This window comes from Solanum stenotomum, chromosome 11, assembly GCF_019186545.1.
Source record: "Solanum stenotomum isolate F172 chromosome 11, ASM1918654v1, whole genome shotgun sequence".
Lineage (NCBI taxonomy): Eukaryota > Viridiplantae > Streptophyta > Magnoliopsida > Solanales > Solanaceae > Solanum > Solanum stenotomum.
In genome coordinates this window covers 10,956,938-10,968,510 of record NC_064292.1, presented here as the reverse complement: position 1 = coordinate 10,968,510, position 11,573 = coordinate 10,956,938, and the positions used below count along the sequence as shown (strand labels likewise).

Genomic DNA, 11,573 nt, shown 5'->3' with positions numbered 1-11,573 from the left:
CAGTAGAACCCTTGAATCTGGACGTTGCATAAAGGAAAACTCGAGACGAGGGAAAGGGTTATATTACAGCCAGAAAGGAAAACATGGAAAGAAGAGGGGAAGGGGTTATATGTCAACCGGTAAGTTTGCCACTACATTGGTGTTTGGGTTACTTTTCTAGCATGAACTCGATTAAAGATCATTTCCCCAGACTCCCAAAAGAACTATTTGTATTTTTGCCTAACTGGCGTATTGCTTCATCCATGTTTACTCATATGTGATACTTTTATGATCTTCATCTGTCCTCTTGGAAAAGAAGCAATGATCTAGAAGCTGGAGTTTATTTGTCTTCTGTTCATTCATATTCACACCTTTTTGGTGCAGCATTTAATGCAGAGGTGGACCTATATGTAAGGGTGAGGGGTCACCAGCACCCGCAAATTTCGGAAGAAGTTCAATATTTACATGTAAATATGTTGAAATAATAGTCATATAGTAACTGTGCCCCATGTATGAATAAACAATGAGCTGGTGCACTGGTTAGTGGTTGCCCAAGCCCAAAAGTCTCTCCATAGGAGAAGCCCAGGTTTCGAACCTGGTATTAGTCTATTTACTTTTGTTATCAGGCTTTCCCACCCTCTCAATCATTTGTTTTTATATATACTTTTAATTTTTTAAAATTTTGATTCCTTTAGGTAGATTTTTACACTACCTTTATTTCTGTTCTGATGCTTTTGTTTTTCTGTTCTTTTGTTCTTTTATACTATCAACTCACTTTCAACCTTAGATTAAAATAAGTGTTGAATTTAATTAATTAATTTCTATTTATTTGCTACTTATTTGATTATGAAAAGTTGTGATGGCTTCCTAAATTGCCTTTTGATTATTTATTATTAATTTCAGTATTTTAATTTTTGAATCTAATAAATAAAGAAGAAATCAGTCCCATAAAATATGAAAAGAAAATAATAGAAGTGAACTATATTCCATAAAACCGAAATAAGAGTGAATAAACGTAATAAGTTGAACTGATTTTGGTCCATTGATCTGACAAATTTGTATATTAAAAATTGATTACATTGAATCTGTTCAAGCTGTTCACATGCATCTTCTTTTGACATTTCAGGAAGAATGCAAGCGTCTGCGCCAGAGTATAAGATGTGGACTCATTAATAGACCAACAGTGGTATGATGCAGGCTGATGTTGATAATTACTTCAGGTTTGCACTTATTTTCATCTGCTTATTAAATTGGTTTATTCACAGGGTGACATTCTTGACAAGGCCATGGAAATACATGCAGCAAGAGTTAATGAGGTTAGTGAAATGGAAACACGTCTTTGGACTACTTCTATCGATATGCATCTGGTTGTCATTTAAAGATGTGCCAGTGATTAATAAGGTTGAAGAAAGTTATTCAGCAGTTGGTTAGAAGTTCTATTTTTGGCAGATTATTTCCTCTATTACTTTCTTTGAACTGGAATCAAGGGAGTCTCTCCTTATCTGTGTGGCTATCTCTTCTGTCCCTGAATACATGTGCAATCTGCATGATACCTTGTTGAAATCCTATTTATAAGCGCCCTTTCTGGACTAGCTAACTGTTTATTTGACCTCCAGTGCCTGGTCCTTGACATGCATTTTTATCTACTCAAATAGCTATTAGGGTAAGATTCTCTGTTTTTTTTATACCTCTTGTATAGTGGGATTTACTCCTAACATCAATACAATCTTTTACCTTATTAAAGACTAGTTAGGACATCTATTAGAGAAAATAGAAAAGGGCATATCGTAAGCAGTATTGTAAATGGATGAGGGGAATTTGTGTCTTGTAATTGACCTTTTCATTCTAAGGATTGGATAAGCTCGTCAAGAAATATACCATAACCTTTTGGAGTTCAGTTACCCAGTCTCAAACTGTTTATCTAGCGATGATGGTTAGATGACATTCAGAAAATCAAAAGAAGCTGCATTGGAACTTTCTACTTTTGGTGTAAAGAACATTATATAGAAAATGCTGAACAGTTAGTAGATCTTTTAGGATTACTGTAATTAATTTTTTGTTTTAGCTTGTTACTACCCTTTTGGAGGTCTCCAGCATACCTTAATGCTGAGGAATACAACATTACCTATTTCAAAAAGATAAATAATGGTTAGACGACAAACTATCTTATTCATGAACTTTCTAAAAGTTGACTATGATTTACTGGCTGGTCGTTTTTGTCCTCTTAGTACACTGCTGTAGTTGATGATATCTCGTGAAAAGATAGCTACTGCTTTCTGAGGGACTTCAGCATAAAAATTTCTATTCCTCTTGTTGTGGACAAAATTTGTGAGGGTATGCTCTGTAATGGTTGTGTTCTTTGATTGCACTTCTAATGGATTCCTTCTGCTTGTGGTCATCCTCTACTGGGTTCCCAACTTGTTCTAATATATCTTACCTGATTCTTTTTGCTGATGTTCAGTGGCTGGAATCAGAGATATCCCGTCTCTCTCATCTTCGTGATCGAGCTAGTGAGAAAGGGCGCAAGAAAGAATATCCTTTGTTCGCCAAAATTTTATCATTTCTATTCCCTTCCCTCTTGCCATTATCAAACTGCAGTGTAATATTTGCTTGAATAAGTCTTCATTGGTGTCCATTTTCCTTCTCTGGAGGCAGGACTGTTGGGTCGATAAATTGTGTGCAATGCTAGGGCCTAATAACAATTTTTCTTGATATTAGAGGATGGCTTAAAGTTTGCTGATGAAAATTATGAACACTTCTATTTGCATATGTACTTCAGGTTATGGATGGGTTTGCATTAGTATTCAGTCGCCATATTACTAGTGTTCTGTGCTCATGCAGTAATTCATGACTTCATATGTACCCATTTTTATTTAGAGCTCCTTTAATTATTGAGTAATTCATGACTTCATATGTTCCCATTTTTATTTAGATCTACTTTAATTATTGTTATATATGTTGTTGAACGTAGATGGGTATATTGGTGCTATTGAAGTAAACTTATCCTCACTTCGGCATTGCTTGAATTTTGGACCTTGAATACTGTGTTGCCTAACATATATGATACCTTTAGAAGCAGTTCTTTCATCCTTTATTCTATTTATTGGTCTTTGCTTCATGTTACTTGGGCTGAATCAGTCGCTCTTAATATATTCCTTAACTAATGATTACACTTAGAGAATGTGTAGAGAAACTACAGCTCTTGAAGACCCCCGATGAGCGTCACCGTAGACTTGAGGAAGTTCCAGAAATACATGCAGATCCAAAAATGGACCCAAGCTATGAGTCAGAGGATGAGGACAGTGAAAGTAATGATAGACGAGGTTCTATTAGTTTCCTTTCTTCTTCATATGCTATGAATAATATGCTTTGCAGTGTATAATTTGAAAGTTGCTTCTTCTCATGCAGATGCTTTTATGAGGTCTAGGGATTCAAGCCTTAACCGGAGAGGACGTGGGCCAGTTTCTCCAAGAAGCAACTTCTCTCCAAAAGATTCATGGGGGGCTGCAGGAAAATTTTCTTCAAAGAACTTTGAACTAAACAGGAGTTCCTCTGGTAAAAACGTTTTGAGCAGAAGTGAAGATGGTGTGCATTCTGGAGGGGGATTGAATGAAGACACATGGATTGAAGGAAGAGATAAGGAGACAGAATCTATGAATATAGATAAACCGACTTCTGCTGCTATTTCTGAGCCAATGGGACGGAATAGCCAATTTTTGTCGAGAATGGAGTCATTTTCTGGTGCATTATCGGTATCTTCTCCAGCTACACTCCAGGGTAAGGTTGCAGAAAGTTCCATCAAGATCAATGAAGCTGAAAAAGTGTGGCATTACAAGGACCCTTCTGGTAAAATACAGGGACCATTTTCTCTGGTCCAGTTGCGTAAATGGAGCAATACAGGATACTTCCCTGCTGATTTGAAAATATGGAGATCTTCAAATAAACAAGAGGAGTCTATTCTTTTGACTGATGCACTGGCAGGGAGGTTTGAGAAAATGCCATCAGCAGTTGACAATATACTTTCAGCCACTGTTCTGCAAAATCAAAATGGAGAGAGACCTCGAGTCGACCAGAATGTTGGATCTCAGAATTCTCGTCGTTTGGTTCCTTCTGGTGGTGGAATGACTTCTGGTGATGTTTCTGCGCTTTCTACTGAGAGGTGGAGTAATGATGATTCTTTGAATCTCCCATCTCCTACTCCAAAGCAGAATACTGCCGGTTGGGTTGCGGGAGATGGGCCATCTGTTGCAGGTGCAAATTCGTATTCTAGTGGCAACAGAATTCTCCAATCTCCTCCAGCCCCACCAGATGATGGTGTTAATGCATCTGCTTCAGTTCAAAATTTTGGTGGGCCTTCAATTAGGGGATCGGAAAATAATTATGTGAATTCTGGTAGTGATTTTGGTCTAGTGCCTACTTCTGAACAGGTCATTGCTGCACAGTCTGGATATTCTTTGCAAAATGCTCAATCATTTGCAGCTAGTGAGCAACAGACAGCACTGATTAATAGCCAACTTGGTGCACAGCATGCAGCTCTCCAGTCAGTATCTCTTAATTTGCAGAACCCTAGTGTGGATGTCCATACATGGGTTGCGGCAGCACCTTCTAAGGGAGAGCCAAACATTTCTGCTCTGGCACCAGGACAGTCCCAGGGATATGGTAATTGGGGTACTACTTCCTCATCTGTACAGAATCTTGCGGGAAATTTTTCAAATGCAGGTGCCTCAGTTTTGCCTCAGCCTGATTATTGGAGCACACCAGCCCAAGGCAGCCAACAGATCATACAGCCTACAACTGTGCCTAGTGTTCCATGGGGTGCTGGTTTGCAAGAGAATGCGAGTTCTGCTTCAGCATTAAGACCTGAGAATAACACTGGCTGGGGTATGATGCCTGGAAATCCAAATGTGGGCTGGGGTGGACCCGTACCAGCAATCATGAATGTAAATTGGGGAGCAGTTCAGGCAATGCCTCCAGGGACTGTAAATCCTGGTTGGGCTCCGACTGGGCCACTTCCTGGGAATCCAAATCCTGGATGGGTTGCACAATCTGGGAATGCTGGTGTTCAGGGCTTGACGCCTGGGAATTCCAATCCAGGTTGGGTTGCTCCAACAGGGAGCATGGGATCAACTATTCAAGGGCCTACATCTGGTAATGGGTGGGGTATGGGAGCTGGAAATCCTGGAGCACTTGTCCAAAGACCACCACCTCAAGGAGATTCAAATCAAGGTAGGGGTGGACCTAATGGGAATCGAGGCACAAGAAATAATGATCAGCATCAAGATGGGAGATTCTCTGGTCAGAGGGACAAGGGTAGGAACTGGGATAGGCAATCGTCTTTTGGGAGTAGAGGGCCGTCTAGAGGTGGCTTCAAAAAGAATAATGTCCCGTGTCCATATAATACAAACAATCGATGCATAAAGGGTGATAGATGCAATTATCTTCATGGCTAATCAGGAGGAAACAGAGTAGTAGTAGGAGTAAAGTGATTTTGTACAGTGATTTCATCTCAGTTGTCTTTAGTATATAGGTTATTTTGGTGTTCTATAATTGTAAACTTGTGCAGATTAGTAGCTCCTCGCCCTCTTCTGATCTGATGCAGTTTTCCCAGTAGCTAGATTTACCCGGCCTATCTTATCAGCTTCAAATAACGCAGACAGCGGGCATTATGGCCATATATTCGCCTAGTTTCATATTTATGGATTTTGCTGTTCTAGACTTGAATCATGGAATTTATGAAATGTCTCACAGAGTTATGGGACGAGGTGGTTTTTGGCTTGTTTTGGTATGTTATCTTGTTGCCTTTTAGTTTAAAAGGTAGTTGGTAGTTTACTATTTTACCCTCTTCATGTTTTTATAATCTCGAAGAAGCCCATTCCAATATCTTTCATCCCCCCATATTTCTACCCTTTGTAGCTTGCAGTGATTTTATTTCTCTGGAATCACTCCTTGTATCTTCTTAGTTCTGACCAAAGCAATAAAACAAAATTGTATTTGCACCTGAAAATGTCCTGGAAACTGGAGGGATGAGATTGTTAGGGCCGTTGAAAACTAGTTTGCACTCTCACGGAATCACTTTTGCTATTTAGCCCTTTGTTTCGCCACAAAATTATTTGCCCCCTAAACCTTATCTCTGTGAAAACCTTTTGGAGATGGACCTTTTACAAAAATCTATTTATTTTAACATCATATTTTTATTTTTTATTGTTTTTAACATGTATTGTTTTAATACCTATGCAACATATTAATCAATTCAACAAAGTAACTCTACTCGCTTGTGTGAACAAAGAGTTTTAAACTAAGATAACTCTACTCGCTTGTGTGAACAAAAAAGTTTTTTATTGGCTCTGTTTATCATTTGGACCCTCCTATTCATTTCCAACAAAATCCTTAAAAACCAAAGAATTTCAGCATTTTAAACCCAACCTGATCATTGATCAAACCTATATGGCAACTTAATAATTGAATTGGAACAAATATATAATTTCACGCGTAAATGGATCAGACATAAAATTCGACTAAAAATAATTACAAAAAAATAAACATAAAATAAAAAGGCAAGACAAAATGAAAATAAGAAATTAAAATTTTCACTTCTTTCTTCTTTTTCCCACCCCTCCTCATTTTTTTCTCTCTCTTTCTACCCTCCATGTTTATCCCACCCAATCCCCCATTTCTTTTTCACTCTCTTTCTCCCCAAAATTTCGAAGAAATTGTGCTATTGTTTTTATTTCCATTTTCGGGATAATTTACAACTTGTGAAGTTAAAAATCAATAGTTTCGAAGGGTAAAAAGTAATTGTTAAATGTCTTTGTGGAATTAGGTGAAGTATGTTATGTAAATTTATATACAAATATTAGAACATATTAAAATATTTTAATAGTGATTCATTGACATTAATAGAGAAAAGGAATTTATGGTGATTTAACTGGTGGATGTACACGTTGGTAGAAAAAAAATATGATTATAAATTGTGAATGATGCAAACTTGAATAGGAATAGTGATTTTTTAGTTATTTAGAGAAGTGATCGAACCGGTAGAAGGAAGGTTGTGATGGTGTCTCTAATGTAGAAAATGGAAAGAGATGGTCAAGGGATAGAGACAACGGTGAGGAATGAAGTGAATTTCTTTACAAAAAATTTAAAATAAAAGAAAAAATAAGTGACGTGTCATTTAAAATTTGATGTGGATGATGACGTGTCATTTTCAAGAATGTTTAAATGTTGAGTTTCGTTGGATTTAAGAGTTTCATCGGCAAGTAGTGAGCATGATTATTCAACTGACAAACAAAATCAAGTACATTAGTTTCTCAAGTCATTTCGTACACTAATGAATTTTATAAAAGTAAACTTTTTAGGATGAATTTGAAAAAAAAGAATATATAAATGTGAAAATAGAGTCATGAGTATTTTTTTTAAAATTTTAAATACAATATTTAAATTTTTTATGACCAATAGACACTTTGAAGGAAAAAAACTTTTAATGACAACAGTTTTATCACTGAACATGATATTTTACTTTGTTGAAAACAAGTAAAATGAATTCGATAAAAATCGATAAGTAAAAAGATGTTTTACTATATTGAAAACAAGTAAAAAGAATTCGATTAAAAAATAATAAATTTAATTACACGATATATTAAAATTTAAGTAACAATCAAAATATATATTATTATATTTAAATTAACAATACAATATCCTATTCAATGAAGATTTTTCATCCAATATTAAATACTCCTATTAAAATTTGATTAAATTTAAATTTATGGCAAAAGTCCTCATTGGGTTAAAGCTCTCACTGTTCTGTTACCAACAGTTGCATATGGCTAAAGTTGTTTTCTTTCCAAGAGAATGATGCATATCATTTCTCAATCCTTCAGCTCTTCATCACTTCACCATTGTACACTAAAACTTTTCTCCAAAACCATTTCTTCTTCTTCTAAATTACCCCATTACAAAAGCAAATCCCAATTCAAATGGAGGACAAATCATGTTTTTGTACAAACCAATCCACTACTTTCTCTTTTAGAAACCAAATGCAAATACATGAACCAACTCAAACAAATCCACTCACAAATGATTCTCACAGGCATATTCTCAAATGGGTTTGCTTCAAGTCGTTTAATAGCCTTTTGTGCACTTTCAGAAAAGGGTAATCTTGATTATTGTAAAAAAATATTGTATAATATGGAAAACCCAAATACATTTTCTTGGAATATAGCTATAAGGGGTTGTTGTGAAAGTGAAACCCCAATCGATGCATTCTTTTTGTATAAACAAATGCTTATGACAGTAGAGAATGAATTTAGTTGTTTGAAGCCTGATAATCATACTTTTCCTTTGTTGTTTAAGATATGTTCTAGATTGGGTTTGTATTATATGGGTCAAGAGATTCTTGTACATGTTTTGAGGATTGGTTATGATGGAGATGTGTTTGTGCATAATGCAGTGATTCATTTTTTGGTTTCTTGTGGATTCTTGGAGGATGCATATAAGGTGTTTGATGATAGTTCTGTGAGGGACCTAGTTTCTTGGAATTCAATGATTAATGGTTATGTTAGGAGTGGGAGATCGAGGGAAGCGTTGATGGTATTTGAGAAGATGAAAATTGAGTCTGTGGAGCCTGATGAAGTTACTATCATTGGGATGGTAGGGGCATGCGCTCAGCTTGAGGATTTGGAGCTTGGGAGGAAGTTACATAGATACTTTAGGGACAAGTGTTTATATTTTAGCATACCACTTTGCAATGCACTCATGGACATGTATATGAAGAATGGGAGTCTAAATGAAGCAAAGGCTTTGTTTGATAGGATGGATGAGAGGACTGTGGTAAGTTGGACTATAATGATTAGCGGGTTTGCTAAATTTGGGTGTTTGGATGAAGCGAGGAGGGTTTTCAATGAGATGCCGGAGAAAGATATTGTACAGTGGAATGCCTTGATTGGAGGTTATGTCCAAGCTAAGCGCAGTAAAGAGGCATTGGTTTTGTTTCAGGAAATGCAAACGATGAATATAAAACCCGATGAAGTTACAATGGTTAGTTGTCTATCAGCTTGTGCACAACTTGGAGCACTTGATATTGGGATTTGGCTCCACCACTACATCAAAAAACATAAGCTTTGTTTAACTGTTTCTCTGGGAACTGCACTTGTTGATATGTATGCCAAATGTGGTAACATCGAAAAAACGCTTCAGGTTTTTCATGAGATGCCCATCAGAAACTCATTGACTTGGACAGCTGCAATTGGTGCCTTGGCGCATCATGGAAATGGACATGATGCTCTATCATATTTTTTGAAGATGGTTGACAGTGGCCTGAGACCAGATGATGTCACATTTCTTGGGGTCTTGTCAGCTTGTTGTCATGGAGGTTTTGTTGAAGAAGGGCGAAAGTTTTTTGCTCAAATGAGCAAAAAGTTCAAAATTCCCCCTAAATCTAAACATTACTCTTGCATAGTAGACCTTTTGGGCAGGGCAGGGCTCCTGGAAGAAGCTTATGAGCTAGTCCGCGGGGTGCCAAATGAGGCTGATGCTTCAGTATGGGGAGCATTGTTTTTTGCTTGTCGAGTTCATAGGAACATTGAGATGGGGGAAAAGGCAGCTCTGAAACTTCTTGAATTGGATCCTGGTGATAGTGGAACTTATGTCTTACTTGCTAACATGTATGTTGAAGCAAATATGCAACATAAGGCACGAGATGTGAGGAAGATGATGGGTGAAAGGGGATTAGAAAAGACACCTGGTTGCAGCTCCGTTGAAGTAAATGGAAATATTTTTGAGTTTATTGTTACAGACAAGACGCATCCTCAGTCCGATCAGATTTATGAATGTTTGATTCAGTTAACAAGACACATGGAAATAGTTGAATATTTTCCATATATCAGATATGACCTGTTATGTGATTCTGATGTTTACAGTGCAATGCAAGAAAATCTGGTTTGTCAGTCACCAAACCTACGTAGACAACAAAAGGACTTGGTCCTGCTAAAGATGTTCCAATGATTAGGAGGGCAGGAGTTGAGTTGCAATCTTAAGGCCACGGGAACGACTTAACCCACTCCTCTGTTCTACTGAGGTATTGTGAATTACATTTGATCATTTCACTTCTGCATTGCTGCTTGGCTCATTAGAGGATCATATTATTTGGTGGTATCCTGTTAAATGCAATTATTGCTTAGGAGATAATTTGAAAGTTCTTTAGGATTTAGGACCACTTCATATGTCAAAACATCGAGGTGTCTAAGAAATGATCTTAATAGTTGAGAACCTAGTCATTATCTTCTCTATTTGACAAGTACAATATGTTTATTGTAGGAGTTAACCAAACCAAATGTCATGGGAGTAGTTGTAACGACAATGATGTTGGCAATTAAGTACGAATGGATGTATATATCATGTTGAGTTAGAGATACGAATTAATTGAAAGATACTAATTGTTTTGAGTTTCTTTCAGACAGGAGAGCAGTTTGCTGGCTCTGGGTGAAGGATGATGAATTGAGCTAAAATGTTTCATGAGTGAAAACACAAGTGGTTGAGACACATTTTTTTGACAATCGAAGAGACTATATATGGCTATAGTGCTCAAGCTTAACTAGCCTGCGCAAACACAAGTGGTGGAGCCACATTCAAGCAAGGGAGGTTTTATATTATCCCTCTTGCTTAATTTGTTTTACTTATTATACACATATATTATAAGTAAAACATAAAGAAATATGTGATAACTATAAGAGTTGAATTCCTTTACTTGAAACAGAAACTTGGTATAATCTATATTTATAAAGTTGAATTCTTAATGAAATTTTTGGCTCCGTCACTGGTGCGCACACAATTATTTTAAAACCAACTTGTATTGGTTAGTTGACATCCAAAAGATGAAAACTACTAATTAAGATCCTACCTAAGCATAATCACAATTAGATGTGGCAAATGAGTGAATTGAGCTGAATTTGAGTGGGTTAAAATGAACTGAGTTAATAAATGAGCGGATATTGACTCACCTAAAAGTTAGGGAAAATGACATGGTGTGGCTGTCAGAAAATTTAGGGTCATTCGCACAATTGCCCCTATTTTGGGGTGATTCTTAATTTTTGCCTCTCAGATTTGTGGTCTTTAATTATTATTTTTCCTACTGTTCATTAAATGAAAATTCGAGGGCCAAAATATTCTTAACTATGACCTAATTTCATTGGATAATGTTTGCTGTGGGGCATAAATTCTGCAGTGTCTTATTCACAAGGTAAAACTTTTAGTGAACTTTGCTTTGGGGCATAATTTGTGCCACTGAACTTATATCATATGACATAATTTATGCCTTGGACACAATTTCTTTTGTCCTAAGGCATAACTTCTATCTTGGGACATAACTTGTGTCATTGTTTTTATGCCCTGGAGCATAACTTGTGTCGGGGTTCTTATGCCCTGGAGTATAATTTGTATCATTAAACTTATTTCCTGGAGCATAACTTGTGTCACTAAACTTATACCTTGCGATTTATTTTTCATTGACAAGGGCATTTTTGGCCCTTTTCTTTACTTCGAGTGTCAAATGGCTAAATTAAAGACCACATGGAATAGGGGCAATATGTGCAAAAACTTGA

The 11,573-nt window shown here is 36.7% G+C and overlaps 2 protein-coding genes across 3 annotated transcripts in view; both read left to right on the top strand.

Moving 5' to 3' along the window:
• The window catches only part of LOC125845562 (zinc finger CCCH domain-containing protein 19), a 15,689-nt gene extending 9,876 nt beyond the window's left edge, over positions 1 to 5,813 (top strand). The window contains exons 6-10 of one of the 2 annotated variants that reach the window (XM_049525099.1): positions 1,106 to 1,165; positions 1,245 to 1,295; positions 2,441 to 2,512; positions 3,152 to 3,287; positions 3,388 to 5,813. In XM_049525099.1, the coding sequence (XP_049381056.1) occupies positions 1,106 to 1,165; positions 1,245 to 1,295; positions 2,441 to 2,512; positions 3,152 to 3,287; positions 3,388 to 5,429 (2,361 nt within the window). In that variant the 3' untranslated portion in view covers positions 5,430 to 5,813. Of the gene's footprint in view, positions 1 to 1,105; positions 1,166 to 1,244; positions 1,296 to 2,440; positions 2,513 to 3,151; positions 3,303 to 3,387 lie in introns of both variants that reach the window. The other variant, XM_049525098.1, reaches the window with a different exon arrangement.
• Positions 5,814 to 7,783: 1,970 nt separating this feature from the next.
• LOC125845494 (pentatricopeptide repeat-containing protein At2g22410, mitochondrial) lies at positions 7,784 to 10,753 on the top strand. The gene is made up of 2 exons (XM_049525008.1): positions 7,784 to 10,051; positions 10,430 to 10,753. Exon 1 carries the CDS (start codon positions 7,828 to 7,830, stop codon positions 9,976 to 9,978), a length of 2,151 nt encoding a protein of 716 aa, XP_049380965.1. The 5' UTR covers positions 7,784 to 7,827; the 3' UTR covers positions 9,979 to 10,051; positions 10,430 to 10,753.
• The last annotated feature ends 820 nt before the right edge of the window (positions 10,754 to 11,573 follow it).

Coding starts and splice junctions, on each gene's coding strand:
- LOC125845494 (XM_049525008.1), top strand. CDS start 7,828: ATGATGCATATCATTTCTCAATCCTTCAGCTCTTCATCACTTCACCAT.